This window comes from Microcaecilia unicolor, chromosome 1 (genome assembly GCF_901765095.1).
Source record: "Microcaecilia unicolor chromosome 1, aMicUni1.1, whole genome shotgun sequence".
Classification (NCBI taxonomy): Eukaryota; Metazoa; Chordata; class Amphibia; order Gymnophiona; family Siphonopidae; genus Microcaecilia; species Microcaecilia unicolor.
Genome location: NC_044031.1, coordinates 242,215,168 through 242,236,723, shown reverse-complemented (window position 1 = coordinate 242,236,723; position 21,556 = coordinate 242,215,168). Strand labels below are relative to the sequence as shown.

At 41.6% G+C, this 21,556-nt stretch overlaps 1 protein-coding gene across 2 annotated transcripts in view; it reads left to right on the top strand.

Moving 5' to 3' along the window:
• The window catches only part of STX17 (syntaxin 17), a 131,709-nt gene that overhangs the window by 74,161 nt on the left and 35,992 nt on the right, over positions 1-21,556 (top strand). For both annotated transcript variants that reach the window (XM_030205141.1, XM_030205145.1), the window contains 2 exons: positions 594-819; positions 18,712-18,833. In XM_030205141.1, the coding sequence (XP_030061001.1) occupies positions 594-819; positions 18,712-18,833 (348 nt within the window). The remainder of the gene's footprint in view (positions 1-593; positions 820-18,711; positions 18,834-21,556) is intronic.

Genomic DNA, 21,556 nt, shown 5'->3' with positions numbered 1-21,556 from the left:
AAGGATTAAGGTGACCACCACTTGTTTATGTGACTTCGGATTTATATATTGACAATCTCATTTGGATTGTTTTGTGGCAGGACTTGTGTGACCCTTGACACAGGCAAATTGTCGTCGAAACAGCCCATGTCAGGTCCTGCTGCTGAAGGCCCTGCGGTGCTGGTATTCTGGACATATATATTTATTTGTTACATTTGTATCCCACATTTTCCTACCTATTTGCAGGCTCAATGTGGCTTACATAGTACCGTAAGGCAATCGCCAAGTCGGGTATGGAAACAAATAAAATTTGATGTTAGGTCGGGTAGGTTGCTATATTCAGGTACATAGGGATCAAGGGTAGGAAGGAATATATAGTGTCCAGTACTTGCAAGAGGTGTATAATTGCAGGTGCTTAGATGCCCTTTAACCAAATAGTGCTGCAGTTATCACACATGATAATCAGATGCACTGAATATCATGTCTGGGTCCAGGCAGTAAGATATAACCGGGCAGGATCCAGTAATAGGTTGAGTGATGCCTTGTAGGAATGGTAAAGGATAGATTCAGAAATAAATATAAGCATATGTTTTTAAATTGTCTTTTATCTCCAGCAACTGCGAGCCAACATACGAGAAATGGAGCAGCTCTGTTTGCGGGTTAGGAAGGAAGATGCTCAAATTCTTGAAAACATGATAAACCCAATTAAGGTAGAAGCTTCAGTTGCAGTGACAGAGTTTTTGCAACTTCATTCAAAATCTGTAGAAGAGCTAAACAGACGATATAACGAACAGAGTACAAATCAACAAACTCCTTTAACAAGGTCTACGACTACAGGAGGTAAGAGAGCAGAACTTTATAAGTTTTCTCATCATATATTCATGACATACAGTTTTTTGTTTGTATATTCTCAGTGTTTATGCTGTATTATTGTAAGATATTACTATAAAACCAATATCCATTAAAAATGCAGAGAATTCACACAATGAAACAAATCTTTTCTTTTATGGTATTATAGTAACATAGTAAATGTCGGCAGACAAAGACCTGCACGGTCCTTCCAGTCTTCCCAACAAGGTAGCCAGAGTTGAGTCTGACACTCTGCACAGGTCCCACTTCTTCATGATTTAACAATGGTATACTTAACCTCTGCCTCTCGGGGGCACAGACCATAGAAATCTGCCTGACATCGGTCCTACTGCCCAACTACTGGAGTTGCCGTTGAAGCCCACTCCAGCCTTGATCCTGATCTGTTTTTGCCATTTACGGTTCCCATACCATAGAAGTCTGTCCGGCATTGGTCATGCTTCCCAACCTCTGAAGCAGCTGTCAAAGCTCACGTCAGTTATGGGGTTTGCTGAAGACCCTGAGGTTTAAAACCAGTAAATCCATCAAACGGATGTATGCTGAGAAGGTGATGAATGTACAAATTCCCAAGCTTGCTCCGAACAAGGTGGCAGCGGTCCAGCCAACTTCTAGCAAGCATGTGGAGGGAGAAGGAGATGGAGTAGATCTCAGCATGGTTCTACAGGAGATGCAAGAGTCCAATGCAGATATAGTGGTACAAATGCTAGAAGAGTTTGAAGGTTTCTCTGTTTTTCTGGAAGAAGAGGAGGAGTGAGTCAGAGGTTTGGAAGATGAGAGCAAATCAGACCAGGAGGAACTGCATAAGATCCATAAAATGGTGGACTGGTTGCAGGATAAAGCAGACAATCAGGAAAATCAAGACCACAGGGTGCACCTGGCAATATTTGAGGTCCTGGAGGAGGCAGAGCTGCCTGATGCCAGGGTCCTAATGAAAGTCATATTTGACACTTGCTTCCCTACTGTGCTATCAAAAGAAGGAGTATGTGATTGTTAAGGCTCACAAGATAAAGTATGTGTCCTTAAAAAAATTGAAAACTTTCATCTTTCCTGCCATTAGCATGGAGACTGTGTGTAAGAGAAAAACCCTCACAAAATACAGGGATGTACTGGTTCAGGCTAGCTCCTGTGCAAACATGACTTCCTGCCTGAATTCCTGTGATGGGCAGTAGAATGAGAAAGTTACTGCCCTCCACTGGGGAGGTAGGGTGCTCCTGAGCAGCATAGGCAGGGGTAGGAAGCAGACTAGATGAACGGTGAGGAGTCTAAAGTGGGAAAGACCCAAGCAAAGGACAAAGGGAAGACACTGGATCAACAGTGCAGTAAGGTGGTTTAATACAACACTGGAGTTAGGTTTCACAGCTAACACATTCTACCGATCTTTGGTTGTTTAAAAACCTCCCACCCGCCAAGGGTGCCACTTCCTATATAGTTTGCCTAATCCACTGTCTATCTCCAACAATTAATTCTGCCCAAACTGCAGCTGATTTTTTTTTTGGAAAGCCAATCATTTCTGATCATAGTATCTCTCTTGCTTTCTGCTTTGTATCAGGTGCTTTTCCTGTTTTAGATTAAAAAGATCTCTTTAATGTAAACACAGGTTTGTTACCTTTAATAGAAGGATATCAATTTACCTTCTCTTACCCTTAAACTTACTACAGGTTTTTACCTTTGCTCACTTCAAAAGGGGGAAGGAAGTCATACTATTTTTGTATGTAGAGTTCTGCACTGGTCACATTAGTAGTATTGTTGGAGGGATAATCAAAAAATCATTTGTCACAACTGTTACCTATATACTGAGATCAGTTTTATTCCTGGTCTGTACTTTGTAAGATTAATCCCTTAAATTAGGCCTATAACCAAACACTATTTTATTTTATTTATTAGTTTCATTTGTATCCCACATTTTCCCACCTATTTGCAGGCTCAATGTGGCTTACAGAGTTCTGGAGAGGCGTTCGCGGACTCTAGTATGAACAAATACAAAGTGATGTTGTGGTAAGATAGAGTACATGTGGAACAGTCAATGGAAGAGTTGTGTTATGTCCATTACATACTTTACTTTTGTTGTGTTGCAGAGATCAAGCATTTAAGTTGGATCGGTAGGGTATGCCTTTTTAAACAGGTTAGTTTTTAGTGATTTTCGGAAGTTTAGGTGGTCGAACGTTGTTTTCAGGGCTTTTGGTAATGCGTTCCACAGTTGTGTGCTTATGTAGGAAAAACTGGATGCGTAAGTTGATTTGTATTTAAGTCCTTTGCAGCTTGGGTGGTACAGATTTAGATATGTTTGTGTTGATTCGGATGTGTTTCTGGTTGGTAGGTCAATGAGGTCTGTCATGTATCCCGGGGCTTCACCGTAGATAATTTTGTGAACCAGGGTACAGATTTGGAAGGCAATACGTTCTTTGATTGGGAGCCAGTGTAGTTTTTCACGGAGGGGTTTTGCGCTTTCAAATCGCGTTTTCCCAAATATAAGCCTGGCTGCCATGTTTTGTGCGGTCTGGAGTTTCTTTAAGGTTTGCTCTTTGCATCCCGCATAGATTCCGTTGCAGTAGTCTTCGTGGCTTAGTACCATTGATTGTATCAGGCTGCAAAATGTTTCCCTTGGGAAGAATGGTTTCACGCGTTTGAGTTTCCACATTGAGTAGATCATATTCTTTGTTTCTCTTGGCTCTCTAATGTTAAGTTATGGTCCGTTGTAACGCCAAGCTTTTTCAGGTTGTCTGAGATAGGGAGGGTGTAGTCTGGGGTGTTGATACTTGTGAGGTTGTCCGCACTGTATTGGGATGAGAGGATGAGACTGTGTGTTTTTTATTGAGTTAATGCATTCGCCCATGAGTCCATGATGTTTAAGCTGAGCTTGATTTCGTTGGTGATTTCTGTCAGTTCGTGTTTGTATGGAATGTATATTGTGACATCGTCTGCATAGATGAAAGGGTTAAGGCCTTGGTTGGATAAGGACTTGGCTAGTGGGGTCATCATTAGGTTGAAGAGGATCGGTGATAGTGGTGATCCTTGAGGTACTCCACAGTCTGCTTTCCACGGTGATGATATGTTTGAGTTTGATTTCACTTGATATGTTCTTGTGGTTAGGAAACCCTTGATCCAGATAAGTATATTTCCACCAATCCCGAAGTAATCTAGTAGTCTTAGTAGTATATTATGGTTTACCATGTCGCATGCACTAGACATGTTGAATTGGAGGAGGAGGATGCTTTTGGCTGTTTCTATTTCCTACTTGAATTTGGCTAGGAGGGTAATTAGTACTGTTTCAGTGCTGTGGAGGGGGTGGAATCCTGATTGTGATTCATGTAGTATTGAGAATTTGTTTATATAATCAGTAAGTTGTTTGGTTACCATGCTTTCCATCAGTTTAATTACCAGCGGGATAGATGCTACTGGACGGCAGTTAGTGATTTTGTTTTTTTCTTGGTATCTTTTGGTATTGGGGTGAGTAGGATATTGCCATTTTCCTTAGGGAAGAGGCCTTGCTGAAGCATGTAATTTAGGTGGGATGTGAGATCTGCTATGAAGCGGTCAGGGGCGGATTTTATTAGGTAGCTGGGACAGGTGTCTAGTTTACAGTGAGTGTTGAAGAATCTACTAATTGCCTGGGTAATTACAGACTCCGTTTTTTCTATCTTGCTGCACCGTATGCCTGGAATAAACTTCCTGAGCCGGTACGCCAAGCCTCATCTCTGGCCATCTTCAAATCTAGGCTAAAAACCCACCTCTTCGATGCTGCTTTTAACTCCTAAACCTAAACCTTCAATTGTCCCCTAACCCTGATATGTCCTGTCTGTCCTAACCCTTATCCCTTACTTGTCCTGTCTGTCTGTCTGTCATAATTAGATTGTAAGCTCTATTGAGCAGGGACTGTCTTTCCATGTTCAGGTGTGAAGCTCTGAGTACGTCCGGTAGCGCTATAGAAATGATAAGTAGTAGTAGTAGTAACTGTTTCGACGGTGAAGAGAGTGAAGTTTGACCAGGTTCGGTCAGCTGGGTATTCTCCAAAGGTTGGGGCTAACTCATTAAGGAAGTTTTTATATCGGTGTTGTCCTGAGGTAGCGTGTTACATAGGTTTACGTTTTTTTCATTGAAGTACTTAGCAAGTTTGTCTGCGGATGGGATGTCTGTCTTCATTGTAGTGACCAAGGTGGTGTCTAGGAGTTTGTTCACGAGTTGGTATAATTTCTTTGAGTCTTTGTAATCTGTCCCTATTTTAGTTTTGTAGTATGATCTTTTGGTCTGTCTTATTGCATATTTGTATTTTCTTTGTATTTGTTTCCATATGTTGAGTGTATGTTCGTGTTTTGTTTTTCTCCATGCTTGTTCAAGTTTCCTGGCTTGCGTTTTTAGCTTTTTCAGTTCATCGTTGAACCATGGTATCGAGTTATGCATACGTGAGGTTCTTGTTCTTAAGGGTGCTATTTCATCTAGAATGTTTTTGCATCTTTTATCCCATTCTATGAGGTAGTATATGGAGTCTGTTTGTGCTGTCCATTCGTTATTGTATATCTGTTGCCAGAATGTTTTCGTGTCTACTTGACCTCCTGTGCTGTAGATAGTGAGTTATTGTGTACGGTATGAACCCTTCTTCCGCCAGTTTAGGGATAAGTTTAGTTTGTAGTGATCTGACCATGGTGTTTCTGTTCATTTGATACCTGTTATTATTAGGTTCTGGTCTGTTGAAAGTTTGTGTGAGATGAGGTCGAGTGTATGCCCTTTGATGTGGGTTGCTTGCATGTGTGGCCATTTGAGATCCCATAGGTGGAGGAATTCCTTACATTCTCGTGCGTGGATAGAGTTTGGGTCTTCTAGCTGAAGGTTAATGTCTCCTAATACTAGTATATTGGAGTTGGTTACACATGTGTTTGAAATGAAGTCTGTGAAGTTAGTCTGGCCTTCATTCCAGTTACCTGGTGGTCTGTAAAACAAGACACAGTTCAGATGACCGCGTAGGGTTTTGTTGTGGATTCTGATTGAGGTAGTTTCAAGTTGAGGTGTTATGGATTCGGAAGTGGTTAAGTGGGATCAATAGATTAGTGCTATGCCTCCTCCTCTCTTTTCTTTCCTGGACCAGTGTGTGATTCTGTATCCTGGGGGGCACAGGTCTAGGATTATAGGGTCCTTATGGTCATGGATCCAGGTTTCATTGATGAAAAGTAGATCAAGGTTTTCTGACATGATCCAGTCAATTAGTATTGCTCTTTTGTTTACAGCGGATCTGGCGTTGATATAACCCACTTGAATTGTGTTTGGTGTTATGCGGATTTTTATTAGTTGTCATTTTTTTATTGGTGTGTGTTTGTTAGAACCTTTCTTTCCCTTCTGTTGTGGTTGTCCACATGTTGGTGTTTTTCCTTTGTTTAAGTTGGTGTCAGTTTGATGAGGTGTGGTGTATCTGATCGATCTTTGATGAGTGTGTAATATGGGTATGATGTTACTTTCTGCGAGTGGGGTGGTTAGTGTTAGGTGGCTCAGTATTAAGGAGTAGATTGCTAGGAGTAGTTTGAAGGTATTCATTTTGGATTCAGTTCACAGTAGGCTAATGATAGGCCGTGTTATGATGATAGGATGTGTGATAGAACTATATTCTTTGGTATGGAATCTGGTGTTCTGGTTTTGTGTGTTTTTCAGCTTGCCTTTGAGCTGTTAAGATCAGTAATAGCTCCGGTTTCAGTGTTAATTTAATAAGCAGGGGAGATGGGGGGTGGGGTGGGGAAAGCTCTGAGTCAGGGTTCTCCTTTAATCTGTCTCCTAGCAACTAATTACTTCCCACTCTCCTTGCCCATGGAACTGCAGGCTCCTATTTCTTGCTTTGGCTGGAGACAGAAGGGGGCAGGGGGGAGGGGGGACCTTCAGAGCACTTTCAGGGTAGTAGCAGGGAGGTGTCACAGATACGGCATTAAGCAATTAAGTTGGAAGATTTTAAGTTCAGAGTACTTTCAAGGTAATTAGGAAAAAATTCCTAAAACCTGAAAGAATATGCTAAGTCACTGTTTATCCCAATAATAGGTTAAACAGTACATTGAACTACAACCACAGAGTAAATCTGAACAGGTTCTTAGATCTCACAATAAAACTACCTGCTTCCAGTAACTTACAGAACGGGGGAAGGAAAAAAATAGGGTTGGGACTTTGGTAGGCTTTTTCACTTCTTTTATCCACAGGTAAAATAGCTCCTATACTTGAAGTATGGCAAAGAAACAGTGTGCCCTTAAAGCTGCAGCTCTTATTACAGCTCCTGCCTCTGTCCAGACTGAATGCTTGGCCCAAGGTAAGATTCTGGTTTCATGTGATAAATGTGTGCACATTGAATCCCTCTTGAAAGAAGTACAAGAACTAAGAGAGGAGGTGGCAAGACTAAGAAGCATTCATCCCGGAGACACATGTTGAAACATTGGGGATCTCCAGCAAGGGAGAGAAGATTTTGTGCAGAAAGAACACTGCTGGACATACGTCATCAAATCGTGCAAAATCAACACCCCAGCTGTGTCTTCTGTTGAACTGAAGAATCGACTTGCAGCCTTGGAGGCAGAAGAACTGAAAACAACTTGGGAACAGGAGAAAACAGCTATCAAAAATCCCAAAGCTGCCGGATCGGTGGCCAATAAGATGTGAAAAGTAGTGGTGGTTGGTGATTCACTTCTGAGGGTTACTGAGGTGCCCATCTGCCGACAAGACATGATGTCCAGGGAGGTGTGCTGTCTGTCTGGAGCCAAGATTCAAGATGTAGTGGAAATATTGTCTAGACTCATCAAGCTTACTGACCACTATCCTATGCTGCTCATCCATGTTGGCACAAATGATACTGCTAGGTACTCTACTGAACATATCAAACGTGACTTCATGGCTCTGGGTCAGAAGGTGAAGCACCTAGGTGCACAGGAGATGTTTTCATCAATCCTTCCTGTCGAAAGTAAAGGCCAAATGAGGGAACCTCGCATCCTGGAGCTAAATGTGTGGCTACGTGTATGGTGCCAACGTGAGTGCTTTGGTTTCCTTGATCATGGGATAATTTTCCATGAGTTACTGAGTTATGATGGTGTCCATCTTTCAGCTTTAAGCTAAATTTGCTGGATATGGGTGAGAAAAAAAGCCCCAAAGTCACTGATAATCCTCAGGAAGGTAAGACATCAAATACTTTTATAGTATGGGGGGGAAAAAAGGATAATATCTGGAGAGCCTTATATACCAATGCCCGTAGTATGGGAAACAAATGTCTAAATCTAGAGGCTGCAATGATAGAAGCCAATTTGGATTTAGTGGCGCTCACGGAGAACTATAATCTATTCAAGAAGGCAGGGTAGGAGAAAAGGGTGGAGGAGTGACATTATATGTTAAGAATAATATTAACATGACAGAACTGCAGGACATATGAGGTAAGGAAGAAGTACTAAAAATGGGACCTCACCAGGGACTTGTACAAGGGCACTATCACCTCTATTTTCCTTCTGGTCATCCATCTCCTTATGCACCCAATCATCCTTCTGGCTTTGATTGTCACCTTTTCTGTTTGGCCATCTTAGGGTCATCAGACACAATCACCCCCAAGTCCCGCTCTTCTGTACACAGAAGCACTTCACCCCCTATATTGTACCATTTCCTTGGATTTTTGTAACTCAAGTGCATGATCCTGCATTTCTTTGCATTAAATCTTAGTTGCCAATTATCAGACCATTCCTCAAGCTTTGCTAGATCCTTCCTCTTGCCATCCACACCCTCTGGGGTGTCCACCCTATTACAGAGTTTGGTATCATCCGCAAAGCGACAAACCTTACCAGACAGTCCTTCCGCAATATCGCTCATAAAGATGTTAAAAAGGGCTGGCCCAAGGACCAATCCCTGCGATATACTACTGATAACATCTCTTTCCTCAGAGCAAGCTCCATTTACCAATACCCTCCATCTCCTTCCATTTAACCAGTTTTTAACCTAGTCAGTCACTTTAGGTACCATACTGAGGGCACTCAGTTTATTTATCAGTTTCCTGTGCAAAACCGTGTCGAAGGCTTTGCTAAAATCCAAGTACACCACCATCTAGCGCCCCTCCCATGTCCAACCGTTTGGTCACCCAGTCAAAGAAATCAATCAGATTTGTCTGACATGACCTGCCTCTAGTGAAGCCATGCTGCCTCAGGTCCTGTAGTCCATTTGATTTGAGAATCCTCACAATCTTCTGCTTTAGAAGCATTATCACTAGTTTACTCACCACCAAGTTCAGACTGACAGGTCTATACTTCCTAACCTCCTCCTTACTTCTGCTCTTGTGCAGAGGGACCATATCTGCCTTTTTCCAGTCCTCCCGGACCACTGCAAACTCTAAGGAAAAATAGAAGAGGTCAGACAGCGGAGCCGCTAGAACATAAGAGTTCTTTGAGTACCCTTGGATATATCCCATCAGGTCCCATCGCTTTTTAGCTAACTCCTCACCAACAAAGTCTTCTGAGAATCGGCCCTGGTATCCCCCTTAGCATTTTTAAAAATGTGGTCCTACCCCTGGTCCTTCATCCATGAGCACAGAACAGAAATATTGTTAAGCAGTTCAGCTTTATCCTTATCGGCTTCTACATAATCCTTCCCCTCAGCTTTGAGCCTCACAATGCTATTTTGGAAGTTCCTCCTGTCATAAGAACATCCATACTGGGTCAGACCAGTGGTCCATTCAGCCCAGTATCCTGCTTCCAGCAGTGGCCAATCCAGGTCACAAGTACCTGGCAGAAACACAATTAGTAGCACCATTTCACGCTACCAATCCCAGGGCAAGCAGTGGCTTTCCCATGTCCATCTCAATAGCAAGCTATGGACTTTTCCTCCAGGAACATTTCCAAACCTTTTTTAAACCTAGATACGATACACTAACTGCTGTTACCACATCCTCTGGCAATGAGTTCCAGAGCTTAACTATTGTTTGAGTGAAAAAATATTTCCTCCTATTTGTTTAAAAAGTATTTCCATGCAATTTAATTGAATGTCCCCTGGTCTTTGTACTTTTTGAATGGCAGAAAAACTGATTCACCTCCACCCGTTCCACTCCACTCAGGATTTTGTAGATCATACTGGGTCAGACGAGTGGTCCATGTAGCCCAGTATCCTGTTTCCAACAGTGGCCAATCCAGGTCACAAGTACCTGGCAGAAACCCAATTAGTTACAGTATTCCATTTTACCAATCCCGGAGTACGCAGTGGCTTTCCCATGTGTATCTCAATAACAGACTATGGACTTTTCCTCCAGGAACTTGTCCAACCTTTTCTTAAACCCAGTTACATTAACTGCTGTTACCATATCCTCCGGCAAAGAGTTCCAGAGCTTAAATGCTCTTTGAGTGAAAAAATATTTCCTTCTATTTGTTTTAAAAGTATTTCTATGTAATTTCATTGAGAGTCCCCTGGTCTGTGTATTTTTTGAAAGAGTGAAAAATCAATTCACTTTTATATGCGTCCATGATCTTGATCTGTCTTTGCCATTTTCAGGGCACAGACTGTAGAAGTCTACTCAGCACTTCCTTATTCCCCAACTACTGGAATTCCCATCGAAGCCCCACTCCAGCCCATCCAGATCTGTCTAGCCATGATTGGGGTACAGCACTAGTCTTATTACCCAATTAATGGAGTTGCTATCTAAGCACCACTAAGTTTTGTTCATTTCTCTCCATAAAGGATTCCTTCATGTTTATCTCATGCATTTTTGAGTTCTGTTACCATTTTCGTCTCCACCACCTTCCATGGGGAGGGCATTCCAAGTATCTACCACATAAGTGCCCTCTCCCCTTCAACCACAATACATGCTCTCTAGTTCTATTGCTTCTTTGTCTCTGGAAAAAAGTTTATTTGTGTATTAATACCTTTAAAATATTTAAGCATCTGTATCATATCACTCCTACTTTCCTCTAGGATATAAATCTTCAGGACATCAAGTCTCTTCTCATACATCTTGGTGCATACCCCATACCATTTTTGTCACTATTCTCTGAATTGCTTCAAGTCTTTTTGCATTCTTAGCTAGATATGGCCTCCAAAACTGAACAATATTTAATACGACTTGATAAAACCACTGCTGTCAAAAACATAGCATAGCTGCTTTTTTTTTTGTCAGGTACTGTCATAAAGATGAAACCTTAAAATAAATGTTTTGTAAATCACTTAAGGAACACTGTAGAAAAGACTACATTTTTCAGCTCATAGAAGTATTTTTCAGAGACAATAATCTGTCCTGGTCCAAATGTATAGGTGTGCACACATATGGTGCATTCACAGTGGACGGACAGAAAGATTGTAAAGCAAAAGTACTAAACCTCATATCTCATCTGAAATTCTCTCACTGTATAGTTGGCAGTCAAGTTCTTCTTGAAAAGAAATTAAAGTCAGACACAAATGAAATTCATAATGATGTGGTAAAATTAGTGAATTTTGTTAAAGGTTGACCCTTATCCAGTAGATTATTTTCAATTTCGTGTAATTAAATTAGATCACAATAATATAGTCTTCATTTACATAAAAAAATCAGATGATTACCACAAGGAAAGATTCTTCACTGAATCTGAGCTGAGTGATAAACAACCTTTCCTTTCAGAATATAGCCACACTCTGGGGCCAATGCACAAACTTTGTCTTAGAGCCTTACTCTTATTCTTAGTCCATAAGGGTAGTGCCAATGTTTTCTCCCCATTGCAGTTACAAATAGTGTGCAACTTTACCTTATGCACAAATGGTACGCTGAGTTGCATGAACACATATTCTGTGCATGTGCTGGAAAGGTATTCTGTGCATCAAATTTTTGCATTGCCAATATTTGTGCAGAGTAGCATTCTAGCTCATGCGCAGATGTATATGCATGCAGCTCCAGTGCTGATTTTTGTTCTCATACCTGCGCATATGCAACTGTCAACAGTCCAACATTTTGCTCTTTGTTCCTGTATATCTACCCCCTCAGTTCTACCCTTTTTTTCCATTCTCTTTGTGAAACTCGGACAAAAGTTGAAGGTCTGTTTGCTTACAGTAAACAGAAGAAATAGGCATGAAATACTTACTAGCGTTGAATGCAGAAGAATGAGCTTATTTTTTATGTCTCCTCAGACCTTGCATTAAAGCCCCATTATTGAGCTCAGAGTTTGCCTTCTATGCACTTCTCTCCATCTAGGCCAAATAGCTAATAGCATCTTTGGCTTGGATTTACATAGAAACATAGAAAATGAAGGCAGATAAAGACCGTGTGGCATATTCATTCTTCCCATCCATACCATACCATGCCTTCCCTTACTTAGAAATCCTATATACTTGTCTCAGAATTTTTAAAATTCAGGTTATCTGTGCCTCCACTACCTCCTCCAAGAGGCCTTTCTATAAATGCATCACCTTTTCTGTGAAGAAGTATTTCCTTAGGTTACTACTCCGTCTATCACCTTCATCCTATGCCCCATCATTCCAGAACTTCCTTTCCATTGAAAGAACAGTGCCTCCTGTGCATTTATGCCATGGAAATATTTAAATGTCTATCATATCTCTTCTTGCCTGCTTTTCTTCCAAACTGTACATATTGAGATCTCTGTGTCTATACCCATACGCTTTGATGATCATTGACCATTTTAGTAGCTGCCCTCTGGACTGACTCCATTCTATTTATATCTTTTTGAAGATGTGGTCTCCAGAATTGTACACAGTACTCTAAATGAGGTCTTGCCAGAGATTTACACATAGGCATTATTACCTCCTCTCCCTGTGCATCCAGTCATCCTCCTGGCCTTTGCTGTAGCCGTTCCTACCTGTTTGGCCACCTGATCATCATATATGATTACCCCCAAGATCTGCTCCTCCTTTGTACAAAGCAGTACTGTATATACTTGACTACAAACCAAGACTTTTGGGGCAAAAAGAAAGCCCAAAGATTGGGGTCTTGACTTATAGTAGAGTTGCAAGAAATTTTCTATGCTTCTCCACTCCCTCACAGTGACAGAAATCTCTCTTGCTTCCCACCTGCTTGCTCACTGCAGTGCCTGGCATTTTATTGCTCCTTTCTGGCTGCCACTGCTTCTGACACAAAAATGAAACAAGATGGGCTGGTGTGGGTCCTTGAGCATCTGTACATGCTCAAGACCTCCCAGTTCCTGCCATCTCAGATTTCTGAGAGGACGGGAGCTGGGAGGTCTTGAGCATGCACAGATGCTCAAGGCCCCACTTCAGCCCAGCTTGCTTTCTCTTCTTTGTCAGTGGTGGTGGCAGCAGCAGCCAGGGTGGAGTGGTAAAATGAAGATCACTGCAGCGAGCTGACAGGTGGAAAGTGAGAGAGTTATCAGGCACCATGGGAGGAAAGGGGGTAGGAGAGGGAGTGTTAGTCACCATGGGAGGGAGGGAGGGAGGGAGAAAAGTGGCAGTGGCCGGGGGAGAGGGGTAGGAGGGAGAGAAGTGGCAGTCACTACGGGCGAGTGGGGGTGGAGAGGTCAATTATGTACACCAAGGGGGAAGGGGAAAGGGACAAATGCAGGACACTACAGATTACCAGTATACCATACTTGAATATAACCCCCCGGGCTTATCCTCAAGTTAACAGTTTTCCTCCCTTTTTGTGGGGAAAACTGTTAACTCAGCTTATACTTGGACAGGCTTATATTTGAGTATATACGGTACTTCACCTCCTAAACTTCACCGCTCCCTCTGGTTTTTGTAGTCCAAATGCATGACCCTGCATTTTTTAGCATTTCTTAATGCCAAATTCTGGATCACTCTTCAAGCTTTACTAGAACCGTCTTCATGTTATCCACACCATTAGGGGTGTCTACCCAATTGCAGATTTGGGTATCATCTACAAAGAGGCAAACTTGATCAGACATCCCTTTCACTATATCGCTTACAAAAATATTAAAAAGAAGCAGAACAAACACTGACCTTAATGCACACTATTTGCAATATCCCTTTCCTCAGGGTGAACTCCATTTATGACTATTTTTGTTACTTTCTACTCAACCGGTTCTAACCCAGTCAATTACTTTACTACCTTTTTACTTTCTACTCAACCGGTTCTCACCCAGTTAATTACTTTAGGGCCCATACTGAGATTAGTTAGTTTATTTATTTATAAGTCATTTATGCAGAACTGTGTCAAAGACTTTGTTGAAATCTAAGTACACCACATCTAGCACTCTTCCTGGATCCAACTCAGTCAAAGAAATTAATTGGATTCATCTGACAAGACCTACTTCTAATCTAATGTAATATTGACATTTTTATTCTGCTTTACCGAGTTGGATCACAATCAAGATACAGAACAAAGAGAAAAATCCCTCTTATGATGGAGGAGTGGCCTAGTGGTTAGGGTGGTGGACTTTGGTCCTGGGGAACTGAGGAACTGAGTTCGATTCCCGGCACAGGCAGCTCCTTGTGACTCTGGGCAAGTCACTTAACCCTCCATTGCCTGCCGCATTGAGCCTGCCATGAGTGGGAAAAAGTGCGGGGTACAAATGTAACTAAAATAACTAAAATAAAAATTATGGTTATCATAGTTCATACTAAGTCTAAATATCTGTCAGATATAAGGTAAAAAGAAAACCCTTTAACAATTCTCCTAAAAGTGTAATAACAAGTAATATTGCAGATATTACCTAGCAATTCATTCCATAAAGCCAGGTCCCTACCAATCAAAGTTTTCTGTCTGGTAGTCAGTTTCCAACAAGTTATATTGCTGGAATACATATTTTAACTTCCTGAGCAGAACACAACATCCTAGAAGGGGAATAAACAGAAGTTCTAGCTTGAAGATATTTGGGAGTTAGACCATATAAAACCATGCTGCCTCAGATCCAGCAATCCATTTGATTCCAGAAACCTCACTGTTTAAGTGTTTCCATTAATTTACTCCCTACAAAAAGTAAGACTAACCGGGCAATAGTTCCCAACCTTCTCCTGATTTTGTGGAGAGGAAGCACATTCACTCTTCTCCAGTTCTCTCAAACCACGCCTGACTCTACAGAAGCATTGAAAAGGTCAGACAGCAGAGCTGCCGGAACTTCCCTAAGTTCCTTCAGTAACCTCAGATGCATCTCTTCTGGTCACATCATCTTCTGTACCTTTAGTTTAGCTCACTCCTCACGAACACAGTCCTTTGAAAATTGTTCAAAGTCTACCGCACTTCCATTCCTGTTTGTGCTTATCTTCTGCGGTCATACTCCCAGCCTTTCATCTGTGAATACAGAACAGAAATATTTGTTGAGCAATTCTGCCTTATCCTTATCATCTTCTACATATTTCTTCCCTTCACCCTTGAGTTTCATAATGCCACTTTTGCACTCCTTGCTAACACTAACATATCTAAAAAAAAAAAAAAAAGGTCTTTTCCCTCCATTTTACCATATTGGCTATGTTTTTCTTCCATTTGTATCTCTGCTTTCCTGACTACTTTACCAACTTCTCTTAACTTTTCCAGATATTGTTACCCGTCTTCCTCTTTCTGCAATCTCATGTCATGTATGAAGGCTAGCCTCTTTTTCCTGACGTTTTTAGCTACTACCATTGAGAACCAAGGTGGCCTTCATTTTTCCTTACTTTCCTTTGTTGCCCTTGAAATTGCTCCTTTGAGTTATGACCACTGCTTTTCTACTTCTCCCAGATGTCCCCTTACAGTTAAGAACTCCTTGAGGTATTCTCCCATCTCAACAAACTTAGTTTTTCTTGAAGTCTAGAACCTTCATTTTTGAATTACCCCTTTCTACAGCAGTCTTAATATTGAACCACACCATCGTGATCACTAGAGGTGTGTGCGGAGATGGGGGCAATGGGAAACCCACAGGAATCCATGGGGATGAGGACAAAAAAGTCATTACTACCACAGGGATGGGAGGGGATGGTTTAAAAGTGAAAGGGGACTGGAGGGATTGGAAGTGAATTGGCACTAGATTTTGTCCCTGTGCACACATCGACTCGAAAAACTTAGTACCAACACCTCATCTAAATATATAAATAAATAAAAATAAAGAGCTCACCTTGATGAAAACTGGTACATGTGTTCAGCAATTTTGGCAATGAGGTAGATCACTGATAAACTGGTGAGAGTATCTGTCAATTTGTTTCAAGTATTTTGGCAAAGTATAATCTCCACTGAGCTAGTTGTCTCTGAGTGACTGGAGGAGTAGCCTAGTGGTTAGTACAGCAGACTTTGTTCCTGGGGAACTGGGTTCGATTCCCACTGCAGCTCCTTGTGACTGGGCAAGTCATTTAACCCTCCATTGCCCCAGGTACAAATGATTACCTATATGCTATGTAAACCGCTTTGAATGTAGTTGCAAAAACCACAGAAAGGCAGTATATTAAGTCCCATTCCCTTTCCCTAATATGAAAGCAGCATTTCAAGATGAGGTCTGGATAGGTTGTATTTTTGGACTGTGAACAAGCTGACTCAGTCACCAAATATTTCTATTTTGTGAATTGACACATGCTAAACCAAATGCTACTTATACTCCGGTTCTTTTCTGAAGCGTTGTAACCTATATTTTGCTGGACCATCCTACTTTTAATTGACTGAGCATAATCATTGACTAATGCTGGAACATTCAGTTATCTGACCTTTGACTCAGGTGTACTGCTGAAACACAGCCCATGTCGGGTCCTTTAAATTTTGTTCCTTCTCATCAATTCTTGGAGCCTATTGTTCTATTTTTGCTGTCTGGTTAGGTTGTGCAGGTCATAATCTCAGTCTCGTACTCTCTCATGGACTTCAGCCATTAAAAACTTGAAGATCAACTGTTCACTGAAGGAAACACTCAAGCAGTGAGCGTCAACTCTGGTGGAACAGTGTTTTACTGACATTGAAATCTGTGGCAGAGAATATGGATCAGCTGCATGCAGTTCCTGACCAAATTGATGACTCCTTCCTGCAGAAGTTGTTACGGTGTTGGAACCATTTGACAGGGCTCCAAAAGAACTATCAACAGATACTAAGCCTTCACTACATTTGGTGGTCCCAACAAAATATCAGTTGAAATGTCATTTGACAATTACAAGTTCAAACAGCCATGTGATAGCATCCTTAAAAAGTCATCTTGCAGATTACCTGAATCACTATTTTACTAGTTATAGAGACACTTGGCAGCAACATTGCTGGATCCACAGTTAAAGGGTCATTTAAATCTGATTGCAGTCAAAGGGCGGAACAGTGCTATGTGAACACTGAAAGCAGATCAAGCCGTAGTCAATGTACAGCCAATTGCCAAACCACCAACAAAATGTCCAAAATGAGAATTGGAGGCAGATTTTTTTTTTAAGACTTATTCAAGAGCCAGGAAACCAGCTTCAGTGATCGACAAAGTGGATACGTATATATTGAGCTCAGGCCAGGAATTCTGCTGATCTCTTACTACCTACTGATGACAGAGGTCCCATATGTGGCCAAAACTGACACTTGTGCCCGTTCCCTGCTTGGAACTCCTGCCGCTGGCACTTCATGAGAACGTTCTTTTTCAGTTGCAGGATGAACAATTGAGGAACATAAAACAGAACTGAGCTCTGGCTCCGTAGATAGTTTATTATTATTTTTACAGAGTTTGAAATGATTGTTTTCTCGTAGTCCATGTTAATAAATGTTTTTCTTGCATACTTAGCAAAGTTATGCCTGTTGTTTTGTATTAAATTTTAACAAGTTATAAGATGCATTTTGCGTTTTGTTTGAATTTGCAAGATCTTTTAATTCGGGTAGGAATGAAAACTGTGGAGATGGTATGGGGACTGTTCCAATATGATGGGGATGGTATAGGGATGGAAAAGAATTGACTGATGATGGTTGGCTGGGAATAAGTGGGGATGGGGACCAGATTGTCCCCGTGCATACCTCTAATGATCATTCACTATAACATCAGAAACAGTCTTCCCGTTTGTAAGCACTCAGTATGTGCTGTGCACTGGTGTTTATTCAAGGCTTTACACACTATTAGCTTGTGTGCAAAACTTGTTTTTGCATTGTGCACCTGCAGAATTATGCACTAAAACCACACTAACTGGTGTTCATCTGGTGCACTTCTCTGTTTTGGCCCCTTTGACTAAAAAAAAACTCTACAATGAAAGATGGCTCTTAATTTTGTTATCTTACTGAAGTTAAATTATTGACCAGAACTCATCCTTATACAAGGAAAAATAATTAATCATTTTAGCAATGTTTTATAAGATTTCTGCATTTCTAATAATTCTTGGAAAAATCATTTTTCAAAGCTACATATTTGAATAATGAGCTGCCCGTGTAAATAGACCTGTCTGAAAATTGCTCTGCTTTGCCTGGCTAAAAGTTTGCACGAGCTTCACACATACTGCTCGTTTCATTATGAAGAGATAATTCTGTTTTGTTTTGTGTGGGTTTTTGTTGTTGTTTCTTCCTTAGTTAGGGGAAGGAAAACTGTAGATGTATCTTTGATTTTCCGAAGTACACGTTTCTTTCCCTCCTCTTGGCTGTCCACATGATTAACAAGTTTAAAATTTGTAGACACTTTTAGCATGCATACTTTACAGTGGCTGATTTTCAAAGGGAAAAGTTTTGCTTTGAAAGTTAGCTACAAAGCATAAGGGGACTTGAAACTGCACATGGTACTCACAATTTCTGCAGTGGGATACTGTAATCACTCCTACTTCAGCCCCAAATTGACCTGGCGTACAGATACCGACACTCAAGTATATGCTTGGGTTCTAATGCCGCTCTATTACCTTTTGTTGAAGGATATGTTGTTTCTCTGCTGCCAAACCTTCATGAGATATCTAGCATATGCCCATTTGTATACACATTTCCCAATATTTTGATCAGTCTATCCTCTGTTGGGTACAGTTAATTATGCTTTAAAGAAGTTTGCACATGAATTTCAAAGAACAACACTATAACTGTTTGTTTTCTCCCAGTGCTGTCTTGTAATTTTGAAGATGAGCATGGCAGCCTTCAGAGTTCTTCCCAGAGCTTTTCGCCACTCCCAGAAATTCCTCAGGATCAAAATGCTGCTGAATCATGGGAAACTTTAGAAGAGGTACTATCTTATCTTATGTATTTCTGGTCTGTTCTGCCATCTCACTGGGTGATTGACATGCATTTTAAACCAGAGTATAGAACATGTGATGCATGTGGGAAAAAAGAACCCGAATTATAGCTATGTCATGCAAGGTTCCACGTTAGGAGTTACGGACCAAGAAAGGGATCTGGGTGTCGTCGTCGATAATATACTGAAACCTTCTGCTCAGTGTGCTGCTGCGGCTCGGAAAGCGAATAGAATGTTGGGTATTATTAGGAAAGGTATGGAAAACAGGTGTGAGGATGTTATAATGCCTATATCGCTCCATGGTGCGACCGCACCTTCAGTATTGTGTTCAATTCTGGTCGCCGCATCTCAAGAAAGATATAGTGGACCTGGAAAAGGTGCAGCGAAGGGCGACTAAAATGATAGCAGGGATGGGACGACTTCCCTATGAAGAAAGACTAAGGAGGCTAGGGCTTTTCAGCTTGGAGAAGAGACGGCTGAGGGGAGACATGATAGAGGTATATAAAATAATGAGTGGAGTGGAACAGGTGGATGTGAAGTGTCTGTTCACGCTTTCCAAAAATACTAGGACTAGGGGGCATGCGATGAAACTACAGTGTAGTAAATTTAAAACAAATCAGAGAAAGTCTTTATTCACCCAACGCGTAATTAAACTCTGGAACTTGTTGCCGGAGAACGTGGTGAAGGCGGTAGCTTGGCAGAGTTTAAAAAGGGGTTAGGCGGTTTCCTAAAGGACAAGTCCATAAACTGCTACTAAATGGACTTGGGAAAAATCCACAATTCCAGGAATAACATGTATAGAATGTTTGTATGTTTGGGAAGCTTGCCAGGTGCCCTTGGCCTGGATTGGCCGCTGTCGTGGACAGGATGCTGAGCTTCTGAAAAGGACTCAAACACCTTCCAAGTCCCCTCTGTGTAGATTTTCAAGGTTGTTGGGTATAAAAATTAAAATCGAAGCTTGCAGTCATGTAGGGAATTGCATAATGGTATGAAACAACGTAGGTGCTCAAGTAAGGCTGGTGAATAATCTTGAAATAGCAAAACGTTTTCTCCCATCGTAATTAAGACTATCCCACCGTTGTCAATAAGTCTGCAGTAGCTCCACTTTATGCGTGCAGTTGAGGATGCGGGCAGTAACTACTCTGGGGTGGTTCCGGCCTGCTGACTGGCTGCCCAGCCAGTGCACAAATTCCAATCTGAGTGGTTCCACACTGCTGACTAAAGGCAACTCTCTGCCAACCATTTTTCCAACTGCTGCAAGATTTGGGTTTCCACAATTGTCTCTGGTAGGCCCACCACCCACATGTTGTTTCTGGGGATCTGTTCTCCAAATCATCAAGTTTGGTAGCTTGATCTTTAAGTTTGGCCTTTAAAGCTTCCAGCCAATGCAACTATATCATTGATGAAATTACACTATTGTACTTCTTCAGTCCAAATATCATCCTACAGCTGTATTCTGTAAAAGTTGGATCTTCAACAGCTTCACAGAGATGCAGGGTCGGTTTTGGACAGGCTGTGGCCCAGGGCAGAAATTAAGAGGGGTACCCCCTTCCCCAATCACCCCACCCATCATTGCTGCCACAGATAAAACAGCTTTAAATGACTTCTTCACACACAAAACACAGACAGGCCTTCACCAAATACAGAACAAAGGATCAGAAATTATAAATAGAATATGAACACCAAAATTGAAACATGGCAAGTACTGCAACACTGAGGAAATAAAAACAGAAATACACTTCTTTTTTGTATTTAACACAGTTGGTAGCATCACCATGGGACCCCCCCCCCCCCAAAATTATCCATCACCTTTCTGTGGCTGGCAGAGATCCCCAAGCTGTGCCAGCTGAAGATCACCTCCTCTTGTCTGGCAGCCAGAGCTCTGCAAGCTGCTGCTGCCACCTTTGCTGCCCCCCTCCCCCCTATGCATGGTCAGTTTTCATTTAAACTACGCATTTACAGGGTGGATCAGCAGTGGTGGCGGCAGCAGCAGCTTGGGGACACTGCCACTGGCTGCAGAGCTTGGTAGTTTTGCTATTGGAGCAGCAAGGGAAGAGGAAGTCTTCACCTGGAGGGGCCTGGAGTTCCCTGCCAGCTCAGGTATTTATATTTTGCATTCAGGTGAGGGGGGGAGGCAGGCGTCCGGGACAAAATTTGGTGCCCACCCAATTAAGTTCAGCTCTGTCCTCCCCCATCAATCAACCTTCTGGCTATGCCACTGAACACAATACAAAGTCATCTGTGATACACAAATCCCAAAGTTAACATATTCCAGGTAATAAATTGAAAATAAAACACTTTTTTCTTCCTTTGTTTGGACATTTTATTTTTCCGTCATGTTGGTCCCAGTTTCTCTGTCTGTCTTCTGCTAATTCTCTTTCCAGTGGCTTTTATCCATTTGTCTTATCTTCTCTCTCCTGTCTTGTTCTGTTCCTTCACTACACCTGTCTCTGATATATTGATCCTTTCCTTACCTGTCTTATCTCCCTTTTCAGCCTAATCACTAAAATTTCATCTTCTTTCTCACCCTTCTTGTTTTAACTTTTCTTCTACCTATTAACTTTCCATATTCTTCTTTTATTCCCTAGCTGTCCCATTTCCCATCACTCCTTCCCCAGCCTGCTATTCCCTTCTATCTTTCATCTACCCTCCATTACTACATCTGTATTGACTATCTTCCTCTCAGGGCCGTGCCTAGGGTCTCCGGCGCCCCC